This window comes from Lytechinus variegatus, chromosome 2 (assembly GCF_018143015.1).
Source record: "Lytechinus variegatus isolate NC3 chromosome 2, Lvar_3.0, whole genome shotgun sequence".
In the NCBI taxonomy this organism is placed as follows: domain Eukaryota; kingdom Metazoa; phylum Echinodermata; class Echinoidea; order Temnopleuroida; family Toxopneustidae; genus Lytechinus; species Lytechinus variegatus.
In genome coordinates, this window is record NC_054741.1 from 52129804 (window position 1) to 52146001 (window position 16198).

Sequence of the window (16198 nt, forward strand, 5' to 3'; positions counted from 1 at the left end):
GCCATTACCTATGATTCCAAAGAGAGCAAGGGCGATGTAGATTGACTTCATAATTACATCAACATTAATGGGGTCGACATCTTGCTCTGAAAGCGAAGAAACGGAGACTGTGCTTTGGATGGCTTCCATTATTTTCTTATAAGCACTTGTAAAGTTTTACACCCCAATTTGAAGAATGTACGGCTGTCGCGCATCAAAAGATGTAGGTTTGTTAGCAGTTCGACACAATGAAAGAAACGATTCTTCAGGAATGGTGTTTATATATCACTTTATTTTTATTCAAACCATGGATCCTACAAACTTAGAGGGCCACCACCACTGCGAGATGAATGGATTATGGATAAAATCAATGATTACCCTTGCATGTAGCATGGAGAGCGGGAGGAGAAGGAAAGAAATACAAACTCAAAATTAAAGATTTTCGTGAAGATGTGTTATGTCAAGCACGTTTCATTGAACATTATGTACAAATCAACTTGATATATTAAATGGCATGAAACTTTTTTTATAGCCAATATCGCATTGTATTGTATACTTCAATAATAAAATGATTGATGTTTTATATCAGCAGAAGATCCTGAACAAACGTTGCTGGGGCCGATTTGCACGAAAGGGTCTTTCCAAGGACCGTCTTTCGTGTCGCTCATCTTTTATGATACGCTATAAGCGGGGTGTTTCTGAAATTTATGATAAAGAATGAGATTCGTTAGCTTGCTTTTAAATCAAATTTTATACAATTTCATGATATATTACATCATTTTATAAACAAATATTTTGTTTATTTGAACGGACGAATGAAATATGTTTGCAGATGATTTATTTAAAATGCGTTTCACATGGCGCATCATAAAAGATGGGCGACACGAAAGACGGACCTTGCAAAGACCTTTTCGTGCAATCGGCCCCTGGTTACGCTATCTCTATATATGGAGTTTGCTTTGGCAACGTGATAGAGCACAGTCATAGTATTTAATATCGACATTCTGCGTGCACGCGATTTTTATTGTGAAAGTGGTTTGTCACAATCAAGATCGGAGGCAATATTTCGTTGGCCATAGTGCTCAGACACCTAAAAAAATTATATTGTTCAAATAAGTGGCAAATATAGATATATATCTATGGCAAATATATATATATAGGTGTGTGTGTGTGCTAATGTGTGTTGTGTATAGAGCCAGACATTTTGAGAGGGCACAATATTGCGTATGGTGGAAAATTCCCTACATTTGGAGTGGTTCCTCGCATATTTTCTATTTGAAAGATTTAAGAGGTCAAACTTTCCGCTCGCAATTTTTAAAACCATATATCCCCATACGGCATTTTGTGATATATTTTGAAATAATTCTCAGACGGTACATCGTGTCTAACATTTTTCTCCCCCCCCCCCCCCTTTTACCCCTAACCCCCTTCTTGGTATTGAAACTGTTTTGGAAGGGGGGTCCCATGCAAGGGTTACACTTCGTAATTCCGAAGGTTCGTAATTCCAAAACACGTAAATTGCCTATACCTCGATGTTCGTTAATCCGAAAACGAAAAAGGGTTAGTTAATCCAAACATTTGTGGCGTAATTCCGAAGGTTCGTTAGTTCGAAAACGAAATGAGGTTCGTAATTCCGAAGGTTCGTTGATCAGAAAACAAAATGAGGTTCGTATTTCTGAAGGTTCGTTAGTCCGAAAACGAAATGAACAACGAACCTCATTTCATTTTTGGATAAACGAACCTTCGGAACAATGAACCCTATTTCGTTTTTAAATTAACGAACCATCGGAACAACGAACCTCTATCGTTTTCGGATTGTCGAACCTTCGGAACAATGAACCTTATTTCGCTTTCGGATTAACAAACCTTCGGAATATCCGAACCTTCGGAATAACGAAGCTTCGGAATTACGAATGTATATGTCATGCAAGCACCCCCATGTGTGTGCCAGTATGTGTGGGAGTATACATTTGTACACAATTATGTGAGTACACCATGGTGTACACAGTACACCCACTCTTCCACGTATTGCTCATCAATACCGCCATCTGTCTACGTCTCTGAATCTGTATTCTTTTAAATAATAACAATAAAAATGCTACGTAAGTTTTGGTGCAAAGTATCTCCTCGGCCCAGACAAAATTGGTGTCGCCCATGAAAACCCCCTTTCCACCAATAAGACATGAGAGTGAAAATATACAACACACCTCACCTGTCCTGCCGCCCCCATAGAACACAAAATCTGCAATCAAGGCAGATCTGGTTCCGAGGTGAGAAGGGTGCACAGTTGCACCCTTTAAAGGGGCTCCAAGAGTGACATTGGGTTACACATGAAAAAAGGGGGCTGTTACTTATATTCATAGAGTGTAGAACAATGAGAAGTAATGAAAAGTCTAACTTTTGAACAATTTTTTTTCAATAAGTTAATCAACGGCAAGGTGAAAATCACTTGATTTACAACTGATGTACATTACATTATAAAAAGAAATTTACAACTTTTCTTTGTACACTATTTACAATGCTATTATACAAAACAATGCAAAATAAAGTCAATGTGCTATTGGTTCCTGCTCAGGTAATCAATCCATCCTATACTGAAGTTTTGTCCTAAAACCTACATTTCTCTTACCCGCCAAATCGGTTTTGGCATCACATTTGTTTGAATATTAATGAGAACACACAACTAGACTCTGTTAAGCCCACCTTCCAAAAGTCAAATAATGAGCTATTAAGGGATATTTTGTAGGCAAGAAAATGTAAACATCAGCTTATTACATCTTTTAATATGCTTTTCACACTGCACTTATTTTCCTTAACCCCTTAAATCAGTGGGGCTAAGAGGGGGGGTCTTAGCCCCACCAATTTCCCGGGATTAAGCTTAGCCCACTTTGGTTTCACACTATGTTTTAGAAAAGTGGGCTTGCATATTACATAGTACAGTACTATCTTGGCCTGCAAAAAGGCAGGGTTAACTGGCTTCTTGCGTGCTAGCACCACAATTGCCATGCTAAGAGATGCATTATGAAACAAAACCGGGCTAAGGAAATGTGGGGCTAAGCATTAGCCAATCACAGAAGTCAATATTGCATGTTAATCATGCTCTGTGTGGCAGCAGGCAAAATCATCAATATTCATGACCTGTGCGATAGTCTGGGTTAAGGATAGTGCGGCCGGGGGTCAAGGATAGTATGGGGTTAAGGAAATGCAGTGTGAAAAGCATACAAGTCAAATCTGCCAAAGTCGGACAAATTTCTGTGATCCCAAAAGATTGTCTTCGGTAGATTCATCTGCATATCACACTCATGCAAATCCAACATTATTACCCTGGCTTTAACAGAGCAGCTGTTACTCTTCTCCGTTTCAGGGAACAAATTCCTGCAAAGATACATAATTGTCAAACTACATCAAAATGAGATGTAAAGATACATGATTATCTATTTTCCCTATTTTTTCCAACAAAACATTGATTTGCATTACACTTTCGGGATAGCTTATCAAGACTCAAGTATTCACTATTCCTTTGATCCTCCATTAATCCGAGGAACAGTGCATTTATTGAATAGTTTTGTATCATAAACTACATGAAAATAAACAAATATTTGAAAAAAAAATGTAATAGAATAAATATCAAAGAATTATTTAGTGTATTACATAATGATTTCTAGAGGTCAATTGCATGACTGAAGACCACATTATTTCAGGCTGGATATCGGACTTTTTCATCATTCCATTTAGTGAAAATCAGCCTTGCATAAAGTCTTTTGTTAACCATACTAGTGCAACGATAGGAAAGTCATGAAAATGCAACTGCTTAATAAAATTATCAAATTCAAGGGTAGATATGGAAATTTTTAAGGCATTTGATTTTCGCTTTGAAATTCAGATACCATCCAACAGGTGACTTATGGGTATCCTTTCTTTGAATTTTGTTTTCAATCACTTATGCATGAATGAGGGATCACATAGGTTGTACTATATCAAAGAGGAAACTCAAAGCTTTTATCAATTTTATTTGTGATTAAATTGTTATATAAACTAATAATTCTTAGTTTGTTTTTTTTCTTCTGAGATGCAATGTACAGTTAAGAAAAAAAATGTACATGCAAGCCTATCATAATCTTTAATATAAAAACAGGTACCTGGTACAAAAATCAAGTACCCCCTCAAATTTTAAATTTTGTACAGCAGCCAATGACAGAAGTCTTAGGAAATTCCTATGCATACATGTAGTTACAAAGACAACTAAGAATGATCCCTAGTATTCTTCCAATGTTTTCTTGAGTGACTACACAATCCAATTCACCTGGCATTGCGGAAGCCTCATGCTGCCTGATGTTGCCACAGTAAACAAAGGATTCATAACTCAACGATTCCCACTGGAACCCCATGATCCCTGTACTAAGCCAGGAATGCACAGTAGTCGAAGACTTACTGAAAAAATTACAAGCAAGCTTGATTATCAACTATCACGTGAAATGATTCTTGTAAGTCAGAGGGACCGGATGCTGCACGATGGTGTTGACGATCTGGTTCTCAAAGACAAATGCCTTGACACGCTCCATCAGAAATATGAAGAGGAACAAAACCGAGAGGTATTGAATCCAACCGTACTTGATGACCTGCCAGAAACCTGGAATATATGTGCACTGGAATTAAGGAAAACAAGCTATTCTTCAATTTGTATTTTAAAGAAGGGGTGTTGATTTGCCATTTTTGAAAAAAAAAGTTCAACAAGCACACACAAAAAAAGGTTTTCACTCCCAGATGAAGGTGACTTTGGTCAACTCTCTACATGATTAGATACCAACCTAATTTCCAGGTATACATGTACTGCATTAAAATCTGGGGGGGGTGCTTAAACAACCCCCCAGCACCCCTGCTTCCCATGGCATTAGGAAATAAGCAGTAGCTATAATCCTTAGGTAAATGACAGGCTAGTCCAATCATTCAGGCTCTCAAATCTTTTTTACATTGTAAAAGCAGTTCCTTCCATAATTCAGTAAAATGACATATAAGGCTTATGCTGCATCTTTTAGCAATAATCCGTCTTTGTATAGCAATAATCCGTCTTTGTATAGTGGCTTTCTTGGCATTCCCCATTGTTCTGTCTGTGATGAAATATGAGAAATGGAAAAGCCAATTATGGGTTTCCTGTCGGAAAGATAACTTTTGACAAGGTGCTTTAAGTTTCTTCTTGATACTACTATTCAATTACGTAATGCATAAAGGCTCAAAGGGCCATTTTTTAAGAAAAGGTATATCATTACCAAAAGAGGCCACGAGATATGTAATACATGTAAATTGAAATTTGAAATTGTTATAGAAAAAGAATGAATGACCACTACAAATTTGTGAGACTGGCATGTTACATAATACTCAACTATGACTGGCTTTAAATGACTGTGAAACAAATAGTTTACTACATTAAGGATTGGATACCCCTTCTATTTCTCAATCACCAACACTCGCATGAAGGAGTGCATTTTGTGGTGGGGTTCACTAACTTTTGTGCACAACCGTACATATTATGGCCACCGCACACCTTACGACTGTTCGCGATCCGATTTTGGAAAAAATCACATTTTGCTCATTTTCTGAAAATGTGAATGGAACATATCATTTTATTTAGATGTTTAAATTAATTGAAAGAATACTAGTGAAACCATTTTGAAAGATTGCAAGCGTTTATTTCGAAGTAAAGGCCTAATTAGTTTCAAATCGTAGCCAATCGTACGACTGCTATGACGTCATTACAACTAGATATTAAATTTGCTTTTATTCTAAGAAGAATGATAGCATAGTCACAGATTTGAACATAGGTAAGGTATTCGTACGATGATTTAGAACATTACACAGTAAGATAATCTAAATCTCAATTTTAGCATCAAATTCTACTACATTTTAATCTGAAATCCGGTCGCAGACCAATCGTAAGGTGTGCAGTTGCCTTCAAAGTTCAAACTACTGGAGTTAGTATGAAAAGGATATACAATGGTCTCTTCTGGGTAGTAAATGGTTCCCTTGATGGTAAAAGGCTGGCCTGCTCCCCTTCCTGTCAACCAGATTGGGTAGTCACACTCAAAACGTGTGGAAACTAAGAGAGAAAGAGAAGAGGTGAGAAAGAGAGAGAGGGGGGGAGGGAGACAAAGAGAGAGAGAATGAGAGGGGGTGAGAGGAAAAGGGGACAGAAAATTTTTGTGAGAGAAAGATGAAAGAAAGAGAAAGATGTACAGAGAGAGGAGGAAAGAGGGAGAGGTAAGGAGAGACATACAACAGGAAGGAGTGAGGAGCATAGATGAGCAAGATGGAGGACAGAAATGAGTATGTGGAAGAGGGATAGAAAAAAAAAGTTAGTATGAGTAAGGTCAAAAATAAGATGGATAAAATACTGGTCAGTAACTACTTCCTAATCATACATAAGTACAACTACAAGAATAAAGTAAACAATAAGGAATTCATTATCTGCATCTAGTGCTTTATCATTCCAGGTATAAGTAATTCAGTTATAAGAAATATTGTGATCATACGGGCTACTGCTATTTTTAATGAACCACTATAATAACACTTTCTTGATCTTCATTTAACTTGCTCTGAATTTTACTCCACTGCAAGTGTGAAAATTCATTTCAAAGGCTTAGCTAATAATCATTTCAACCTAATCCAAGACAGTTCGCTCCAGGAGCATATGTGATATTTATGTTGTTATCCCTAGTCTGATTCCTTGAAAACTTTATTTCCCTCTCTCTCTCTCTCTCCTTTTTTACAAATCATTTTATCACAAGGATTGAATTCCCCTACAACGCCCCCAACACAGATTAGACCACTCAATTACTTTTTTGAACTCACTATTTCTCTGTTGATAGGAGGCAAAGATCTTGCTTAACGTATAATCTTCAGCAAATACACTGGTTGAGTCAATAATGGGGACCTGAAGAAATAAAAAACAAAAACAAATACCATTATTCAATTTGAACAGAGTAATTAAATGATTACATGTCAACTCAACTAAAATTCAAAGTACAGTCAAACAAACACTTTGATGTCTCTGATACAAAACTATTTATAAATTGGGTAATCAACAAACTTAATTAACGAAAGCCATCAATATCATAGTTTATCAACTAATGACATGTGCACTACCCTTTGCAAACAAAAATGAATGACTTGACACCTTGTAAACTTGAAAAAAATTGAAAACTTGACACGTCACAAAACCCCACTGTAAGGATAAATAATAATAATAATAGGCATTTATATAGCGCCATCTATCTAGAAATATTCTATTCCGAGGCGTGTTGTTATTATTACCCCGGCTTTAGCTTGAGCTGCCTTTCAGCACTCATGCATTCAAGGAATTAATCCTGCCGGGTACCCATTCACCTCACCTGGGTTGAGTGCAGCACAATGTGGATAAATTTCTTACCAAAGGAAATAACGCCATGGCTGGGATAAATATGTCATGAGCACATGATAATTATATACCTCTATGACTGGAAAGGGTATCTTCTCCCAAATAATTTGATACAATATTTATATGGTATATCTTCATGCTTGGATAATCAGTCTAGGTATTCTTTGCAGTGATGGAAATTTGATTTGCGCCAAAGTAAGGCATGACTGCAATGAATGAATCCTGATGTCAATGATGTCATAATCCTATATGAGTTAGTAAGCATATGTGTAAATTCGTTTTTCAATGTAAATAACTTGAGAAATGCTACTTAAGAGTGTTTATTAAAGGTGTTATGAACTAGATTTTAATACAGCCCGTGATATTCAAGGTTATTTATTTAGAAAATCAATATTCAAACTACGGCAAGATTTGCCATTTATTGCATAATTGCTTGTTACCCCAAAAAGTAACCCTTAGAAGAAAGGAAATCGCTCCCCAAATTCTGCTATCACCCCTATGTGAAGAACAGCCCCTAAAACCTGTTATTGACCCAGGTATGAAACACTTCAGCCAGGATAAGGAATCATATTCTACTTACTTCATATCTTGTGTCATATCCCTTGTGGGCTAGAGGCTGTTTAAGTCTAAGACGAAGATCTCCATCCATATTCAGCTCTGCACCAGGTATGGCTGAGGTATGACTGACATATCCCATGGCTTCCATTCTAACATCACTGAATCTCTGTATTTCAAAAGTAAAAATTAAATAACACATCTTTGTTGTATAAAATACAATGTTCATGTACGCCGTAAACTAGGGTGACTTCTTTGGCCCCAACCAAAAAAGCGTGTTGTTTTATTTTTTGATAATAATAATAATAATAATAGTTACATTTATATAGTGCTTAGAAACCAACGTACAAAGCACTATATAAATGTAAATATTATCATTATCATTCAATGTAATAATACTTATTTTTTGTTGTGTCTAAAGTCTCCCCAGTTTATAACTGAACTCTCTATTTAGGGTACTCTTGGAAAATTCAACTATTCTTTTCTGCTGGCATGCCTGAATGAATAAATTTAAACATTTGTAATTCAGAGCTACCTGTAAAAACAACAACATATATTCATGCCTCACAACTCAATAATTACTATTTGGAAGACATTTCATAGCACTTATTAATACAATTGTATGTATGTTTTATTTATTTAAATACGGGATTAAAAAACCTGCTTTCAGCCGCAAGGCTGTTTTTCAGCAAGTCTGTACATAAAAAGTTGAAAAAACATATAACAATAAATTATAAATCATGAAACAAAATGATAAAATACAAACATTTAAACACACATAAGTTACATTGTACATGATAAAAATAAAGATTTGAGATAAGAAAATAAGAACTAAAAAAGCAACAAAAAAATATATATATACACATTTAAAACATAAACAAAAGTACAATCAAATATACATGATAAAAAATGAAAACAATACAATGGTCAGAAATTCAGTTTTCTGTTGTTGTTTTTTAATACTCACATATAATCTGTAGTCAAAAATGAAAATGAGTTGAGCTCCATGTACTTTCTCAGAATCAAGAACAGGTACCTCAATAGAGAAAATAAATTTATCCTTCTTTCCATCTCTGTTTGAGTCTTCTTCTCTCGACTGCATCCATAAATAAAACGGGAGAATAGAAAAATATAATTGGATCATTGCTTTCAATGAGGTACATTTGAAGTTTAACCCTCAAATGGTTCTTATATCCTCTTTAGAGGACAAATCCACCCAAACAAATGGTAGATTTGAATAAAAAGAGAAAAATCAAACAAGAATAACACTGAAAATTTCATCAAAATCAGATATAAAATAAGAAAGTTATGACACTTCAAAATTTCGCTTAATTTAAGAAAACAGGTTTTGGATATCCTGGTCGGTTTGCAAATGAGGGAATTGATGATATCACCCACTCACTTCCTATTGTATTTTATTATCTGAAATATGCCTACACCATATTTTAATTTTCTCCTCATTACAATGTAAAATAAAGTTTTATTCCTCATTAAATATGTGGAACTGTCATTGTTTTATCATCTAGCGGTTAGGTCACATTGGTCACTATTGTCAAATTTGTAAGAATTGAAATACTGTATGATTCAAACAATAAAAAACAAAAGAAACAGTAAATTAGTGACATCATCAACTCTCTCATATCATTGAATTGTGCATATAACTGTTTTGTGAAAAATAAGCAAAGCTTTAAAATATCATAACTTTCCAAGTTATCTGATTTTGATGAAATTTTCATTGTTATGGTTGTTTGATTTTTCACTATATGATTAAAATCAACATTTTCTGGGGTGGACTTGTCATTTATAACATTGTGGTCCCCCCCCCCCCAAATCAAATAAGATCAATGTCTCTCCCACAAATTAAAACTAAGTATGAAGTTGATCCCTTAAATTTCTTAGTTAATGCAAGAACAATATTTGTCAATGTATATTGACTTTTGTGTACTTTGGCCTTGATATCCCCAAAACTAATTAGATCAGATATTCCCATATATATATATACACGCATACTTGAGTCTTGACAAAAAAAAATAATTCGATCTGTTATTTTCAAATACATTTTAGTTATTTTGAGAATGATGGACAGACAACCCCAAACCATAATGCTTCTGCCAAACACCTACGGTTGGAAAAGCTACTGAGATGAAATGACGGGGTCAAGAGATTTCCCTTTTCCCATCATAAACAATTACAAAAAAAATGCTACTCCAGAAATTATTCTGCTGAAAGTAAACATGGGAGGCAAAGCCTGAAAGACTTTAACAATATCACATTGCACATGGTACTTTATTTCCACAAAGAGGTTTGCAAAACAGGTAATGAAGATTTGCTCTTTAATAAAACCTGAAAGTGAAGTTTAAAAAAAATCATGGAAAACCTGTTTGTACCTTCCAACTTCATATGTAATTAAAGTGCTCCTTATCTACCTGCCCCACATGTCATTTACATGCATTCCCACCAAGAAGTTTGCAAAACTGGTAATGAAGAATTGAAGATTATGCTCTTTAAAACTTGAAAGCGAAATAAAAACATTTTATGAAAACCTGCTTGTGCCTTCACATGTAATAAAGTGGTCCCTTACTGTCCCTATCTACCAACCCCCCCCCCCCGAAAAAAAAATCTTGACTGGAAAATAAAAATTCTTACCTTGACAAGAGGTATCCGAAGGTTTGCTTGTTCAAGAAGATTAAAGTTGAGGTACGTACTCCAAGTAATATAACCATTCTGTGAATCAGTTTGGAGGATGAGAAGGATCTGATGTTTGAACTTCACATCAGGTTGCTCTCTGTAGTATGCTTGTTTGATCCAAAAACCTGAACATATTTGAGAGAGGGAGTAGGAAAAGGAAAGGAGATGACGGGGGATAAGTGAGAGAGAACGAGAGAGAAAGGGATTTTAATTACAGCAGATGAATGGATAAAGTCAGTAGGCCAAAAATCAAGTCCACCTCAGAAAAATGTTGATTTGAATCAATAGAGAAAAATCAGACAAGCACAATGCTGAAAATTTCATCAAAATCGGATGCAAAATAAGAAAGTTATGACATTTCAAAGTTTCACTTATTTTTAACAAAATAGTTATATGAACGAGCCAGCTACATCCAAATGTGAGAGTCGATGATGTCACTCACTTACTATTTCTTTTGTTTTTTTATTGTTTGAATTGTGCAATATTTCAATTTTTACGAATTTGATGATTAAGACCTCCTTGCCTGAAGCACAAAATGTTAAAATAATGGAATTCCACGTGTTCAGGGAGGAATGAAACTTCATTTCACATGACAATGACGAGAAAATCAAAAATTTTCATATTTCATATAATAAAATACAAAAGAAATAGTGAGTGAGTGATGTCATCAGTTCCCTCATTTGCATACCGACCAAGATGTGCATATAACTGTTTTGTGAAATGAAGCGAAACTTTAAAATGTCATAGCTTTCTTATTTTACATCCGATTTTGATGAAATTTTCAGTGTTATGCTTGTTGAATTTTTCTCTTTTTATTCAAATCAAGATTTTGTTAGGGTGGACTTGTCCTTTAAGAAAATAGAAATGGAACTTTCTACTTCTAGTTCTAATTAGTGTCAGGAAAACTTTTCATTGCAACCAACTCATGAGGTCATTGTATGCCGCGGGGGGGGGACACTCACATATATTGGTGGTACAGGGATGTGCCGCTTTGTTGACCCCCTCTTTCATACCTAATTTTCAGTTCTCTAGATACTCCGAATGACAAAGTTCCGTTCAGAAGCCGCCCCGCCCACTTGCAAGACCCTCGTTACAAAACATTTCAGTTCCCTTGACCTGCCAAAATTGTCCACCGCAAGCTCCGCATGCTAGAGCTTCCCAAGCACGGCTTCACAACTCCCATGGCTGGCAGCTCTATGCACCAATGGCACCCATATATACATGCACAGCACTAGCGTGCACCATACCTACTGTCCGCGATCCTGTTTTTCACACTGCCTAGTAAAAAAAGTATGTATTTAGTTCCCAAAAACTAAATATTTTACCCTTGTGGTCAGTTCGTTAGACCACCATTTCAGGGATTCGAGAGGCACACCCCCATCAAAAAATGATTTAAATGCGCACTCTAGCTCTGTGTATGAAGCTGTGACTGCAGAGTGACGAACGATCCCTATTCAATTTTTCTACAGAGGCTGCAATAAATCCTTGAATGCAGAGAAAACCATGTTTGTAGTTTTTTTGAGTTATATTTCATTTTAATTTCATATTTTCCTATAATAATGCGGACATATTCTAGACAAAATTTGAGGCACAGGAAATACTATTTCTTTGCATGATAAATTGAGTGCGTAGCTTTAGGACCCCTTTTACATCGGGCGGCAAAATCAAGCGTTCAGAAAACACAGTGACAGTGGGAATTTTGTATCAGTGAGTTTCGGATATTTTCTTCCTGGTTAAGGATATTTAGAATACTTCTTACAAATTAGTGAAAGATAATTTGTTCAAATATTAAAATTGGCAGAGGTTTTAACATTTGAAAACAAAGTGCGTAGCTTTTAAAATGTTCCCCCATTACACTAACCTCGTGTGTGTGAATACCGGTCTAAAAAACAGCCATTATGATTTGTCATAAATATGATTTGTGAAAATTAAGTAACAAGCAAGAAAAGCAAGGTTCTAAATTTCATTTTTAGTGCAATGTCTTTGGCAATATTATAGAGAAATAAACTGAAAAGGTTACAACTATCGAATTCATATTTTTGTACAATCCGAAGACAAAATGAGAAGGTTTCAATTTTAGAGTCCGGACACATAAAAAGAACTGACAGAAAAACAAGTAGGTGGGACTGAACAATAAAATAGGTATTGACATTTTCATTATGATAGCATATTATACAGCATTTACTAACCTTCACTTCTGTACGCGATCAAGAATGGTGGTATTACTGTAAAAAGAAAAGCTATAACAGCAAATATAGTAGCTTTGGTGCAAATGCTGGCATTATATCTTGTCCGAATTGGACTCGAAAAAAGTTCCAGAACCGCCATTTTGACGCTTGTCGGCTGCTATGGAATTCATGAATACCGGTACACCTATAATTAATTATAACTGGATCATCAGGATCAGATTGAGTCTGATGTCACATAATGAATATGCATATTTACACATTGGTTGAACTCGAGCAAGTACTAATTGTTCATTTTTTTTCCATCTTTTTTATTAAATCCATGAAAATCCATGAAATCACAGAAAATATGATTAGGATTTTGATGATAATAATAATAATAATATATATGATTTGTATGGCGCCAAATCCATAAGAATATCAAATGCTCTAGGCGCACTAGTGCAAAGTAGAGGTGAAAAAGAAGGAAAAGTATTTAGATTAAAAGTGCTGAAGACAAATAGAAGCGATAAATATCAATTGTAGGCCAAATTAAACATATAGGTTTTAAGATTAGATTTAAACATTTCAACAGAGCTACTATCTTTAATGGTCCGAGGAAGAGAATTCCATGCGGATGGCCCAGCATAGGCAAATGTACCCCCCACTTTGATGATATATCCTCAATTACAATAATTAATGACCATGGGCGTCATGCATTATAGATCCATTACTTGAAATAATTCATCATCATCAGCTAGCATCGCCGCGAAGTTTAAAAAGTGATTCAATTCATTGTGATTCAATTCAATATGATTGAATTGCATTTATTTCATTCAACAACTTCAATTTGATGTTGAGGCAATGGAAGTGATGAGCAAAAATATTTGGGTCTTTGCAAAGAGCAAAGCCACTAACCCTGATGGAGTGTCTATTATTTTTTTTTTTAATTCAGATCCAAAGAAAAAATTATTATTTCATGTATAGGCCTACTTTCAATCATACATGCGATCCGTATCTCACTAAATAAATAAAGCAAGCTCTGAAAGCGAGCTGATATGCTACCCTAAATGTATTATTTTCATTAATTGTTTGATATAATTACTGTGGAAAATATCTCCCAAAATGTCATAGCAAGCGAAGTATGCAAGCAAATATTGGTCCTGGTCATTATATCGAATTTCCTCATAACCCCATTTTCATTTCCTTTTCTCTACTTTTTTTTGGGGGGGATCGAGTCTTGAAAGTTTTTGCGGGGGCAGTCCCCAACTACTATGCCAGTGCTTTAGGCATTATACTCATAATAATGCACGGTCCTTAATCTGTTTTGTTGATGTTTGTATGGATATTGCCTAACTCCTTTGATTACTTTTGTCTACATTGAGTTTGAAAACTCGAATTAGCACTTGGAAAATGTACTGTATATCGGGTAATAATAATTTGCGCACAATTTATTCAAAAATTATCATGAAATTGATTTTCATACAAAAATTCTCACAGTTAAAAGTACAATTAAAATGATTAATTGAAGTCAAGGATTTTGCTGGATCTCAAAATTCGAAGGCTTGTGCGCACTAGGCTGAAAATATATCTTTAAAAAGGATGCTCCAGGCGGTCTGAAGATATTTATACTTCAATAAATAGTGTAAAATTCTCAGAGCAAAATGTTGAAAATTTCTCGGATAACAAAGTTTTTTTAATTTTAAAGAGTGACGGGTGAAACAGTAGGCATGTCTTCATGAATATTATTTAGGTGGGCTGATGATATCACATCCCCACATTCTTTTTCTAATGTTATTACATGAAATCATAATTGTTTCATATTTCCAAAAACGTGTAAAAGAAGTGTCTCCATTGTGGTGAAATAAGGTGCAGCAAGAAATAACTAATGCTCTTAATCACTTGCAAGGGCGCCGGAAGCGGGGGGGCAGGGGGGGCACTTGCCCCCCCCCCCCAAAGAAAATTTTTTGGGGGCAAAACGAGATTTTGCCCCCCCCCCCCAATGTGCCCCCCTAAAAGTAGAAAAATGATATTATTTAAGGACAAAAGTAAACGATGAAGGCACTTTTCTGCCTAAGAATTGTCATTTCTTTTGTCAAAAATGAAAAAATTTCGCCCCTTACGGGGCAATTACACATCTTAGTAAGCCTTGCGTCTTTTGACGAACATGTCCCTCTCTGAAACATACTTTTGATAAGCCCCTTTTTCCATCTTATTACAGTGTGTGTGATAACGGTTAACCTTTTAAACCCCCATTCCACAGAGAACAAGACCGCTGGAAGACCTTTAAAAGACCATGAATTTTGGTTGATCTTTCAGAGGTCTCTCAATGAACCTACAATGGTCTTTGAGGTCTTACACGAGTCCTGACCAATCTTTCAGTGGTCTTCGTGGTCTTCATGGGCTCCAAAACTTTTTGAAACGGTTCAAAACAGTCTTACAACGGTCTTACAGGAAAATTGTCTTTCAGTGGTCTTTCAGCAGTCTTTCAGCGGTCTTTCGATGAACTTTCAAAGGTCTTCATAGTCTTTTATTGATCTTTCGGCAGTCTCTCAAGATTTTTGCGGAGATCACTGTAAGACTCATGAGAGATTATTGAAAGATCATTGAAAGACCAGGCAAAGTCCATGGAAAGAATTCAGAAAGATCACTTATTGCATAAAAGATCTCTGAAAGACCAATTGAAAGATCTCGAGAGGACTAGTCTAAGACCAGTACGACAAGAAATATCCATCAGTCTTTCAGAGTTCTTTGAGGGGTCTTTCTGAGCCATTCCACAGAGATGACAAATTTCATTGATCTTGAAAACCGCTGTAAGACCTCACCAATTTTAAGTCTTTCAGTGGTCTTTCAATGGTCTCCGTTCTGTGGAATGGGGGCCTATTAATGAATACATTTCAGATTAAAAAATTTGCATGCTGGCTGTGTCGGCTAACAAACGCGCGGTCGCCCAGAAACTCTCAGACCGGGGTGGTGTTTCATCAACATTTTCGTCCGACAAGTTGTAAGATCTGACAACTTTCCTGTATTCTGATTGGTTGAGAAACATTGTTACCATATTAACGATAAAACATGACTTGTCGGATAAAACGTCCTACAAGTCCTTTCATGAAACGCTCCCCGGACCCGATATCACCAACGCGCGTCAACGCTAGTTTTATCTGGAATCTGGAAATAGCTGTAAAACCGAAAAGTACTGTTATAGAGGAATGAGTAGTTGCTAAATGAGAAGATGCTAGCTTGAGTCGGCGAATGGAGTGCAGAGCAGGAGTACTCATCTATCAAATAATCAAGCCTTTTCTTCAACCTTTTCTGGTTTACCATGTTTACCGTCTTTATCAGGACTACGCTCGTTTGAACAAAAAATTACTCGACTATCAACCGTCTACTTCTTCCTATC

The 16198-nt window shown here is 35.8% G+C and overlaps 1 protein-coding gene across 1 annotated transcript; it reads right to left on the reverse strand.

Moving 5' to 3' along the window:
• Nucleotides 1-2099: 2099 nt before the first annotated feature.
• On the reverse strand, nt 2100-12990 carry LOC121408330 (transmembrane protein 231-like). The gene is made up of 7 exons (XM_041599757.1): nt 12823-12990; nt 10592-10758; nt 8913-9041; nt 7971-8114; nt 6826-6907; nt 5968-6073; nt 2100-4620 (listed from the first exon to the last, which is right to left on the reverse strand). The coding sequence occupies exons 1-7, from the start codon at nt 12959-12961 to the stop codon at nt 4446-4448; spliced, it is 942 nt and encodes a 313-aa protein (XP_041455691.1). The 5' UTR covers nt 12962-12990; the 3' UTR covers nt 2100-4445.
• Nucleotides 12991-16198: the final 3208 nt, after the last annotated feature.